The sequence below is a fragment of the Pleurodeles waltl genome, chromosome 1_2, assembly GCF_031143425.1.
Source record: "Pleurodeles waltl isolate 20211129_DDA chromosome 1_2, aPleWal1.hap1.20221129, whole genome shotgun sequence".
NCBI classification, from domain to species: Eukaryota; Metazoa; Chordata; class Amphibia; order Caudata; family Salamandridae; genus Pleurodeles; species Pleurodeles waltl.
The window spans coordinates 20,540,697-20,553,365 of record NC_090437.1 but is presented as its reverse complement, the minus strand read 5'-3'; the positions used below and the strand labels follow the sequence as shown (position 1 = coordinate 20,553,365).

General features: G+C 43.5%; 1 protein-coding gene across 1 annotated transcript in view; it reads left to right on the top strand.

The window, feature by feature from the left end:
* The window catches only part of FBXO10 (F-box protein 10), a 554,003-nt gene that overhangs the window by 371,140 nt on the left and 170,194 nt on the right, over positions 1-12,669 (top strand). Inside the window, exon 8 of the mRNA XM_069235699.1 lies at positions 2,758-3,033. Within this exon, the coding sequence (XP_069091800.1) occupies positions 2,758-3,033 (276 nt within the window). The remainder of the gene's footprint in view (positions 1-2,757; positions 3,034-12,669) is intronic.

Genomic DNA, 12,669 nt, shown 5'->3' with positions numbered 1-12,669 from the left:
TAAGCATTCAAAAACTTCAGCTAAACATGTGTTTCCAGTGCCATTTCCAAACAAAGCTTGGGCTAAATTGGCTTTGGATTTTTCTGGGCCTTTTAATTAGTTACATAGGGACAAAAGATATTTGTTAATTGCTACAGACTATTTTTTAAAGGGCGTTATTATTCTTTTGTCCACTTCAGCAACTGTAATTTCGTTTCTTGAAAATAGTTTTATAGTGGAGGGTGCTCAATGTACCATTGTGCAGATAATTGTATGCATTTTGTTTCTAGGCAGTTGAAAAATGTCATGAAGACATGTCACTCACTGTTTGTAAAAAGAAAAAAGAGAAAAAAAAATGAAAATAAAAATAAGCTGGGAGGCAAGAGAGAAATCATTCCAGGAAAACCAAATTCTTTGTAACAGAAAAGGGCCCATAATAGAGGTCACCTACTTGAGAAAAATAAGACATGCAAAAAGGTACTCTGACAAATTGTACAAATCAAATTGCTCTTGAATAGTATACTCTTGTAAAGGACAGGGTGAGTGTTGATGACGGCCACGGAATGACATGTATATAAGGTCAAGTGTTGTGGAGGACTTTGTTGAGTTCTAGTCAAGCCTATTTCAGGTAAAACTGTGTCCCTATGGGCAATACAAGTACCTGGCAGTGTGATCTTTCCATCACTTCTGCCAGACACAATGAGTGCATTGGAGTAACCGACATTAAAAGATAAAGTTTATTAAGCCATCTTGGAGCTACCAGTCAAGAATGCACCTGGCCCCAAGGGTTTCAACACCTCCTTCTGTAAAGCATTTAGTGGCCCCTACTTTTAAGGCTTACTGCTCTCCATGATTGGAAAGCTGGAGCCGCTGATAAGTTCTTGAATGGGTGAATTGCCTCTAAATGGTCATCTCTGAAGGCTTAAGTACATAGAACTTTCTGCTAGAAATCCAGTGAAGTCCCAGTAAATGACTTTAGCTTAAAGAGGTAAAGGCACAAGTGACATACTAAGTCGACCATATAGAGTAGTCCCTATTTTAAAGTTGGATTAGCTTGTACTTTATTCAATTTCTAATGTAGGCAGAAATGTTACTACAATGAGGAGAACTGACAATGCTGAGTAAATGTAAAACTGCTCTCCTAAATCGGGCATGTGTAGGTAGCCCGATGCATTGACACAAATGCAACCTTGGTTAATCACTTTGTGTGAAGGTTTGCTTGCAAAAAGGCTCATGAGATAGACAGTCCTTTAGTTTGTTTTCCATTGTCATCGTTGATATTTTGAAATCAGTCGCTGTACAACCCAAGGCGTCAACTTACCCTCATGACCCCACTCACACACACGTGCTTCAAGCTGAGCAGTCAGTGCTTCCTCAATTTTTGAAAATGGCTCTTATTGGTTTTCCTGTGCTGGAAACCCTGTTGCTCACTTTCCTGGGGATCCTAATTGACTACCTCGAAAAATATAACCACAGTTCGGTTCATCTTCTGGGTCGTCATTTGCTCATCCCCTCTCCTGGGCATCTTTCTGCTAAGAGCTTCTGAAGCAAAGAATACCTCTAGCTGGCAGGGTGGTGCAGTACGTTAAAAGTTTGATGATAAATAGTCAGTGAGCTGAAGTTTCTGGCATGGCTGGCCAAGTCTTTCATCCATCTAAGGACTGTAAATCGAAACCCACTAAATTAGGAAATAGTAATACCTGTTATGTACATTTGGAAAACGCATAAATGTGGTATGAAGTGATATGTAATCACAAGTTATTATTTCTTTAGCAGCTTCCCCGATGCACCCTGTAAGGACCTGGCAGTGCATTTGGCAAAACTCCTGACACTTTCTGTTTCCATTCTACAGCATTCTGCTAAACCAGCGATTTCCCTGCCATTCCCAAGATATTATACTTTGGTGTACTGCCCCTGAGTACCTTGCATCCATCTCTGAGGGGTATGCAATCCTAGCTTTGACTGTTTCCGCGGCAACGCTTCGGGATAGATGTTACATTCTTCCTCCAAAAAAACTCACAAGAGTCTCTTGTCCGTCACTTCTAAGGGGTTCCTACTAGGTAATCTCTGTGTAAATTTCTGGTAACCTTAGTAGATCTGTCTCACTCAGCGTACCACCTCCAAGATGAACCTACCCCTTTGCTGGGATTAATTTCAAGGCATACCTATTATCACATGGAATATTCTTTTCTATACCACTCTTAGGTGGATCTTACACAGTAACCACTAAGTAAGACTTTGGTTCTTGGTACCTCGGCTCTCCACTCCAGGGTGGACACTGTCTGAAAATCACAGTGTAACCTATTGTATACACCTAAATTGGTAAATTCTAATCAGCTCTCCTCTGCCATAAGTGTGACTCCCAGGTGCACCCATTCTCAATCCTGTGACTAAATCTCAGACACTCAAAGATAATCTGGTGAATTCTGAATGAAGGGGTGGATCTGTGTCTGAAGAGGGGGTTGTCGCAGAGCTTTCCAGTTGCTTTCAAAATATATGAGAATCTTTGCAAAACGTTTTGGAGGAAATTACTTTTTCCTCAATGGCATAAATACTATGGATTTTTTTCTACAATGTTAACTTGCCCAAGATTTTACTATTATCCAACAAAACATACTGGACGGCATAAGTGCACAGAATCTCTTTCTCTTTCTTATGGCAAAATATGAACAATTGTAGAATTTTTTTATTATAGCATTTTTCATCATTTACGAATGTAGAATTAGTATTTAAAGTGTGACAGTATTAATCACTATTTATTTTCATTTGAATGTCCAGGTAACAAAGGTTGTGGTGTGTGGATAATGTCATCCAGCCTTCCGCATATCACCAGCAACCAAATTGGCCACAATAGCATCTATGGAGTTGCTGTGTTTTGCCGTAAGGATGATGCAAATGACTATCTGTTGAACCAAGGTGGTAATGAAAACTTCAATGATGAAGGGGAAGCGGCCAACTGGGAAAACGAACTGGACAGCGACGATGACCGTTTTTCTTCCCGGCGGCCAATCAGTGTGGCTCTCATTGAATCAAATAGCATAAACCACAATGGTGGTGAGTTGGATCTTGAAAAAGCTAATCTCTCTTTCAATTAGTCATTGACCCTTCCATAGCTGCTGCTTAAAAGTCTAGACAGGCAAATATAAATTGTATACAGTGTGTCTGAATTTGTTGATTGTATATGCCATATTTCACAGTTCACTCAGTGCACAGCATTCCCAAGAGGAAAAGTGTTTTTTCACAGATTTATGGAAACTGTCCAGTGTCACCTTTACACTGAACAACCTTTTTGAATAAGCTTTTATAGCATGGTTTCAGAACCCTAGGATAGAGTGAATGTTTGTCAGGCTGAATACAAGGCCTTCAAGCAGAAGTCACCTGCCCTTGTAGTAGCCAGCTAATGAGAGCTTCATTACTTGCTTTTCCATTATTGAGTCATAGTCCGCATCAGGTGATGGTCTATATGCTTTCTTGATAAGTATCTATAATCCATAATTTCACCTTTGAACAATCTTATTGAGTCTTTATATACAAAAAACTTTTCCTGATGACACTTGTAGAAAAGTGCCTCTCTTGGCATGGTTACCCCCCACTATTTGCCTAATATTGATGCTGACTTGACTGAAAGCGTGCTGGGATCTTGCGAACCAGGCCCTAGCACCAGTGTTCTTTCCAAAACTGTACAATTTTTTCCGCAATTGGCACACTCCTGGCACACAGCTAAGTCCCTTGTAGAAGGTACCAGTGGTACCAAGGACTCTGTGACCAGGGTGGGTCCCTAAGGGCTGCAGCATGTATTGTGCCATTCTAAGGGACCCCTCACCAAACACACGCACACTGCCATTGCAGATTGTGTGTGTTGGTGGGGAGAAAAAGGGAAAGTCGACATGGCATCCCTCTTAGGGTGCCATGCCCACAACCCACTGCCTGTTGCATAGGTAAGTCTCCCCTCTAGCAGGCCTTACAGCCCTAAGGCAGGGTGCACTATACCACAGGTGAAGGCATAGTTGCATGAGCAATATGCCCCTACACGGTATGAGTCCATTCTTAGAGATTGTGTTGCACCTGGCTCTTTTTTCAGGGTCATCCCCAGCCTTTTTGCCTCTTTCCTCCTAATTTTGCTGACCAGTTTTTGTTGGCTTTAGGACTCTGGGCACTTTACCACTGCTAAACAAAAAGTGCTAAAGTGTATATGCTCTCTGTGTAAATTGTACTGTTGATTGGGTTGTCCATGGTTGGCATATTTGATTTACTAGTAAAGTGCACTATAGTTGCCTGTAAATCAAATGCTACTAGTGGGCCTACAGCACTGGTTGTGCCACCCACATTAGTAGCCATGTAAATATGGCTCAGACCTGCCACTGCAGTGTCTATGTGTGCAGTTTTAAACTGCCAATTCGACTTGGCAGGTGTATGCACTTGCCAGGCCTAAACCTTCCCTTTTACCACGTCAGGCCCCCCGAAGGTAGGCCCTAGGTAGCGCCAGGGGCAGGGTGCAGTGTATGTTTAAGGTAGGACATATATTAGTGTGTTTCATATGTCCTAACAGTGAAATACTGCCAAATTAAGTTTTCACTGTGCAAGGCCTTTCCCTCTCATAGGTTAACATGGGGGTTGCCTTTGAATATCCTTTAAGCACAGATTCCCTTTGAGAGCACTTTTAGTGAAGTTGGTTTTTAAGTTGTCTGTTTGAAAGTGCAACTTTTAGAAAGTAGGCTTTTTCGTGCTTAAACCATTCTGTGACTATGCCTGTTTGTGGATTGTCTGTGGTCAGTTTGACAGTTGGGCTGTTTTGCATCTCTCTAGACAGTGGCATAAAAGGGGGTGGGGGTGTAGCCTGCATATCCTGATGAGCCATCTGAGCTAGAGTGGAGGGAGGAGTGGTCATTCACACCTGAAAGGACTGTGTCTGCCCTCACACAATGCAGTCTCTGACCCCCTGTTGTGCATCTGGTGCGTGGCTTGGACAAGGAAGGATCTTGCGAACACTTGAGACTTTGCTTTGAAACTTCAAAGGCAGAACAGGATATAAGAAGAAAACCCAAAACCCCACACTTTTAGAATCTTTCTGTAATCAAGAGGAAACTCTGCCAAGGAGAAGTGCTGAAGAGCTGGAGGAGGAGTACTGTCCCTTTGCTGTGCTCCTTTGCTGGACTGGCCTGCTGTTGCTGCTTCTGCCTTAAGAGTGCAGAGTGTGAACTTTGCTGTGTGTCCTGCTTGAGAAAGTTCTCCAGGGGCTTAGAGTAGAGCTTGCCTCCTGTTGGAAGTCTCAGGGACACCAAAGACTTCAGTTGCCTCGACCTGCAGCACTGGGAACTGCGTGTTTTGTGCTGCCAAGAGGAGAAACCACTGCGATGCCGCTGGCCTGCACCGCGACCTGCCAATGCTGCACAGAATCGCATTTCCCTGCTTCGCACCGTGACCCTGGTCTCACCGACGCCGTCATTGGACGACTTCACTGAGCCGCTGCTCACACTGCGACCTGTGGGCCCCACACTCCGGCTTTGCCTGCTCACACCGCAGCCTGGGCATCCCTGATGCCACCGCTCCTGCTGACACCGGCACCACTGCCTGCACCGTGGCCTGTGGACACCACTCGTGAGGTACACAAAGCACCGTCCTGTCCCACACTGCAGCCCCGGTCCACCGACGCCAGCATCATCGGCTCCAGAGTTGTCACCAGGCATCCTGCCTGCACCGTGGCCTGTGGACACCGCTCGTGAGGGTCACAAAGCACCCACGAGACTTGGGCCTACCGACGACAGCGCTTCAGCAACAACAGCACCGCTGCCTGCACACACTGCAGCCCTGGTCTCACCGACGCCGCTGGACGGCAGCACCTAGCTGCTTCCTGCACCGCGACCTGTGGGCACCGCACGTCACATCATCCCGCTTCGTGCCGCAGCCCCGACGCCATCCACGGCAGTGCTCCTGACTTCATCAGCCGGAGTTCGATCCGCATGCGTGTGACTTCAAGGGCCCGATAACTCCCGCACTGACTCTGGAACCGACACCACGATGCTAGCAACGCCGCTCTTCGGAGCTCACTGTGAGGATCACGACGCCCTGCAATTCCAAAGGTACTGTTTTGCAGGTCTTCCTGACACCATAGCTGGCCCGCATCTCCGCAGCTGGCCTGAACTGTTGGTTTTATTGATCACGATGCCGTGATAGCCCCAGGTGGAGCTATTGACTTAAAGGAACTGTATTTTTGAGTAAATCTTGCAAAATTCATATCTTTAACACTGTATGTTGGATTTTTATCATTTTGGTCTTGTTTTGCACAGATCTATTTTTCTAAAACTGGTGTGGTGTCCTTTTGTAGTGTTTTCCCTTATTACTGTGTATGATGTGCAAATGCTTTACACATTGCTTCTGAGATAAGCCTGACTGCTCATGCCAAGCTACCAAGGGAGTGAGCAGGGGTTATCTGAGCGGATATCTCCCATATCCTTATTAGAGTGAGGGTCCCTACTTGGACAGGGTGCAAACCGACTGCCAACTAAGGGCCACATTTCTAACACATTGTAAGTGCAGTGTGGCCATATTGAGTACATATGCTGTATGCTCATTACGAACTCACACAGCTCTATAATTGCTCCACTGAAGACTGGGAAGTTTGATATCAAACTCTCAGCACAGTAAACCCACACTGATTCCAGTGTTGGATTTATTGCAAAATGCACACAGAGTGCCTCTTAGAGATGTCCCTTGTATTTTACCCAACCCTTTAGTGTAGGACTGACCAGTCTGTGCCAGCCTGCCACTAACAGACACTATTCTGACCTCATGGGGTGAGAGCCTTTTTAGGGTTAGGAATGCGTCCCACTCCCCAAAGGGAGTGGGCACCGGAAGAGTGTAGCCGCCCTCAAGGACAGTAGCCTAGTATTCCTCACTCACCAGATTCCTGGCATCCTCAAGAAGAAAGGACTGCTAAGCCAACCCCAGCAGTGAAGACTCCAGACGACAACTGACTTGGCCGCAGCCAGCAGCCTGTCTGCATCTTCAAAGACCCGTGCTCCAAGAAGGCTACACATCCTGCAGGTCTGTCAACCTCTACAAACCCTTATAGAACTGCCTGCCCAGGAACTCTCGAGGACAGCGGCCCTGTCCAGAAGAAATTTGCTAAAGGACTCCAGAACCACCCTGGATCCACAAGCCCTGTCCACTCTGCACCAGACGCCCATGGCCTGAGTCCAGGTGGTCCACCGGTCCAGAGGAGGTCCTGAGGCGATTCCAACCTCAAGTCCATCCTGGGTTGACCCATCGGGGCCAATATGACGACACCTGCAGCCTGAATCCAGAGGGCACCCCTGACCGGATTCAATGAAGATTCCGGATGCCTAAAGGTACCCCTGCACTTGCAGCCCCCTGGCCTTGGGGAATCCGACCGACAGTCCAGCACCTCTCCTTCCTGTCCTGCCTTTGGTTTTCCAGAACTGACCCCTGGACCCAGCCTGCAGGATCTTGGTGGCCCCCGGGGTTGGGTCGCTCAACGCTGTGTCTGCACCTGGCACTGCCACTGTGCTGCTGAGGGTGTGTGTTTAGTGCTGATCTGTGCACCCCCCGGTGCTGACCTAAACCCCCTAGGCCTGTGTCCTGAAACCTTGGGGACTTAACTTCAGTCTCTTTTCTACTAAGACCCGCAGTCCTCATAGGTTTCCATTGCAAACCTGATGCCAACTTTGACCTCTGCACCTAGCAGGCCCCGTGTTGTTGTTGGTGCACTTTTGGGGTCAACTTTAACTTTGACCTGTGGACTTCCTTCCCCTGAAGCCTAGAATCATAATTTGTGTACTTACCTGATATCTGTGCTAACACCTCCCCCCCTTAACCCCTTTCCCCTGGACTCTATTGACTCCTATGGAAAATTGTACTGTGTCAACTTTTGAAATTGAAAAGTGTTGCTTACTCGTAATCTGCTTTATCTGCAAAATACAAACAAGTACATTTGATACATATGCTTGATACTTACTTACAACAGTACTTACCTGCAACAAAGATCCTTTGATTTTAGTAATAAAGTAACCAAATATATTTTTAGTATGTAAAAACAATTGACCTGGAGTTAGTCATTGAGTGCGTGCCTAATTTTTTGACTGTGTGTGTGTACAACAAATAATTTGCACTATTCTCTGAGACGCCTAACTGCTCAACCACACTACCACAAAAGAGAGCTTTGGGATTATCTGCTTTAGCCTCTGTTAAGCCTCTGGGGAACCCCTGGACTCTATGCACACTAACCCTCCTTTTGGTATAGTATACACAGAAACAGCTTCCTCCAATACTCAGTGATTCACATGTTTTTGATAGAAATTTGGCTCTGTTAAGTTGTGTAGAAGGTGTGACACTAATGTGGCGTTGGATCACAGGCCAGATTGTTCTCATTAGAGGAAGGGGAGGATACAATATAGTCTATACCTCTTACCAGGCTGCCTGGGGGGCAACCGAATGTTTGGGAAAATAACCCCTTGCCATGATGTCTAATAAATGGCTTCTTATTGATCAGTGAGAAGCTGTTGCTGATAAGATTGGAAAGCTGTTACAAGGCAATGTAGTAACCCTATCCCAACCCAAAAGGGATCTGGATATAGTTATAATTAACAAGCACTGACAGAAATAGTAGGTCTGGCATTGGTCACCAGCCTTTTGGCAATTCTTGTCTTTTGTCATGCTTTTTGCAAAACTTTATTGTTAAGGAAGCTGTGGGCCCTCATCAATGTGGAAAACGAAAAACATTGGTTGAAGGCAAAAACGTTTTTGTCTCTAAAAAGAACACATTACCATAGTACTCTTTGCCACTGATAGAACTATGCTGTGTACGGATGTGCTTCCTGTAAAAGGACATCATGCCATAACTTGTAGTGAAGTCAGCCAATGGATGAAAAGTGCTGATTTATTTCCCCTTGATGAAGGCTGGAGTGGGTGGGTGAAAATTGTGAATGCCACAACCACAGACCAATAGATGAAGTCTGGCTGAAAACTCCTTTATGTAACTATGTTATACATAAAATGTTTGTAAAAACAAAAGGTCTTGGCTAACAAACTGATGTAAAAAAGCCAATTGGGCTGGCACTGACTGCTAGCGTCTTGCCTTTGAGAAAGAAGGCATGAAAGAAAAAAGGCAAGAATGAAAGAAAGTTGGCAAGAAAGAAACAATAAAAGAGAGATGGAACGCAAGTAAGAAAGAAAAAAAAAAGAAAGGCGGAAGAAAAAATGAAGAAAGATGGTGACAAGGAATGCAAGAGAGAACTCAAAGAAGAAAAATAGACAGAAGAAGAAAAAAGGTAAGAAAGGAAAAAGACAAGAAAGATGCAAAGAAAAAAGGCAAGAAAGATGGAAAGAATGAAAGTAGTAAGGAATGAAGACCAAGGAAGGAAAGAATGAAAGAAGGGAAGAAAGAAAGAAGGCAAGAAAGGGAAGGAAAGATGGAAGGAAAAAAGGATGATTGAAAGAAGGAAATAAAGAAAGATGGGCAGAAGGAGAGAGAAGCACAAATAAAAAGAACGTTGAACAGACGGGAAGGAAGGAAAGAAAGAAAAAAGTAGGGGGGGGAAAAAGAACTAAAGAGAAGGAAGTCAAGACGTAAGGAAAGAGAGAAAGAAGAAAAAGGAGAAAGAAGGCAGGCAAGAAGGAAGGAAAGAAAGAAAAAGAGAAAAACAAAAGAAGTAATTAAAAGGAAAGAAAGAAGTAAAGAAGGCAAAAAGAAAGGATGGAAGGAAGGAAGAAATGAAGAAAGAAAAAGAATAAAAAAGAAAGAGAAAAGAAAAAAGGCAGAACAGTTTCAAATGGACACAATCTGGCGTGCTGTGAAATAGCTGCAGACAGATAAATAAACAAATGCTGCCCCAAAAGAGATTTACAACTGCATTGGTAGGAGACAAAAACTTACCAAGCAGGAATGTGCCTCACATCAAAAGCGTCTTGGACTTACATCAGGCTCTAAACACAAATGTAAAGCAATTGTAAAGTAAAAACAAACACACTGGCACTTAAGAGAACTGCTTCGTGTGTGACGGTGTTTTCCTTCTGAAAGGGCTAAATGCAGTAATTCAAAATGAAATTTGTCAGTGGCTGAAGTGGCCTGAACCATTCTGAGTGATGTAGTGGACGGAAGTAAAATGTGAATGACACAAGAACAGACCAAGAGATGAAGAAAGGGGAGTGAAAGCTTCTTTCAGTAAGCGTGTGTGTGTATATATGTATATGGATGGATGGATAGATAGATAGATAATTTTAGTAAAGTCAAACGATCTTATTTAACGTCAGACCTAAAAATGATCCCTTATAATTCAGTTCACAAGTCTCTCCTAGTTATTCTGCGCAGTTCAAAGTCTGACCAGAGATCTTTAAACAAATTCAAATACAAGAATTCTTTCTTAGGGGTAGATTGATTGAGGAATAGTGGCTTGTGCAGACGTAAAGAATGGAGAAAGTATGTTCAGTTTAAACACACATTCATAAACATAAGAACTCATACACGGAGTACATAGTTTGAGTACAGCCTGGAATAGGATCTACAATTGAGAGGCATGGCAGCTGGTCCATACCTGAGTTTCCTTCCATCCCTTGGCTCTGTTAACACTGCTGCATAATTAACAGGTCATCGAGTACAAGTACCATTCCATGTACAGATAAGTTGTTTTGTACGCTGAAATCTAATTTCTCTAATACAGAATAATTCAAGTTAAGAGCGTTGATGTTTCGGTTTCAGCGCACTTACTGTTGGAACATCACTAGGGTCATTCAGTTTATATGGTCTCTTTCAATAATAATTAGAAGCACAATTGTGAAAGTCTGCTTAGTAAACCTATCAAATAATACATGTTCCTACTGAGCAGCTAAACAAGCATAAAACCAAACCTCAAATTAGTCATTAACAAAATTAACTTAAAACACATTTTAAGAAGACAAGCAATCATGTAACTGTAAGACCAGGGAATTTATTTTCCAATTTTTTTATCAGATTATTTCTGCTCTGCTGAAAAGTCTGCTTGCTTCGGTGCAGCAGTGCTCATGTCCAAACAACCAGTTTAAGAACCGATTTGGTCTTCCAAATCACAGTTCACTAAATGTCACTACTTACTTGAAGGTGCGAAGGTCTGCAAGAAACATTGGGCCAGATGTATAATTTTTCCAAATAGTGATTACCTAATTGATTTTGTGCGAATCGCAATTAGGTCATCGCTGTTCTAATGTATGAAACTCTATGGGACACATGTACAACCATCAGGTCTTGCGACTGGCAAAAACTGATGTACAACAGTGTCTTAGACACTTTAAGTGATTCCCAAAAGGACCCTATTAATATTCATGAGGCAATTTGCGACCCATTATGAATGGCTGGCACTCAAAGGGATGGTGGCCTGCTGGAGTCAGCAGACCACCATATCTGTGACCGCTTTTTAAATAAAGCATTTTTTTTTTTAAATACAGTCCGCTTTCCTCAAAGGAAAATGGGATGCATTCCAAAAAAATTCAAAGTTTTCTTTTCATATTTTTAGAGTGGGTGGAAAAAATGTTGGCGCCCACATTCACAAAGGGAAGGTGTCCCTTGTTGGTGGTCTTCCCGTTTGCGAATGGCTTATCAATAATTTGAAATTGGTGATAATCTGCAAGTGCTTTGCTAACACATTCCCGGTCACAAAACATTGATACATACCTGTGCAACTCTCTATTAGGAATGGACACCTTTTACACACCCCTTCCTAATAACGATTCGCAAACCCTATGTTGCAAGTCGGTAATAGGTTACTGACGCACAAAATATGGTTGGTACTGTGAACTGTTTGTGACTGGTAAAATGCGTCGTATATCTGACACCAAGAGTTTCATTTAGCATTTCCTAGTGGGTAACATATGGGCCTACCTCATTTAGGGCCACAAATGCGACCCTCAGTGTATGCAATTTACAATCTGGTTTTTTTTTGCGAGTCACAAACACTGATGTACAACAGTGTCTGAGACACTGTTTACGATTCCTAAGTGCGTCGCAGGGGACCTGCCTCCTTAACATTCATGAGACACGTCACAATTTACGGCCCTTTGGGAATGGCCAGAACTTGCACGGATGGTCGCCTACTGGGGTAGCACCAGGACCACCATGATTGTGACTGCTTTTTAAATAAAGCTATTTTTTTTTTTTAAATGCAGTCCGTTTTCGTTTAAGGAAAACGGGAAACTTTAAAAAAAAAAAAAAAAAAGTTTTCCTTTCATTATTTCTGTAAAGTGGGCAGTGGTCCGTGGGACCAATGCCTGCTCTGAAAAAATATTTTCACCCCTGTTCACAAAGAGGAATCTGTCCCTTTGAGACCCCTTCCTGATTGAGAATGAGTTACCGCCTCTTTCAAGGACTCAGTAAAGTATGACTGTATTGCGACTGCAATCCTGATCACAAAACATTCATACATACCAGTGCAACTCACTATCAGGAAGGGACGCCCTTCACACACCCCTTTCCTAATACCGAATTGCAAATGCAAAATGCGAGTCGGTAACATGTTACTGACTTACATTTTGCCTTTGGTACTTGTCAAAACGCAATTTACTGGTCGCAAATGGCAGGATGGGCTGTTTGCAACCAGTAAAATATGTCATACATCTGGCCCTAATATGCATAAGGCAGGTTGCAATTTTCAACCCATTGGGAAACGCAAAAATCACAGAGATGGTGGCCTGCTGGGGTCAGCA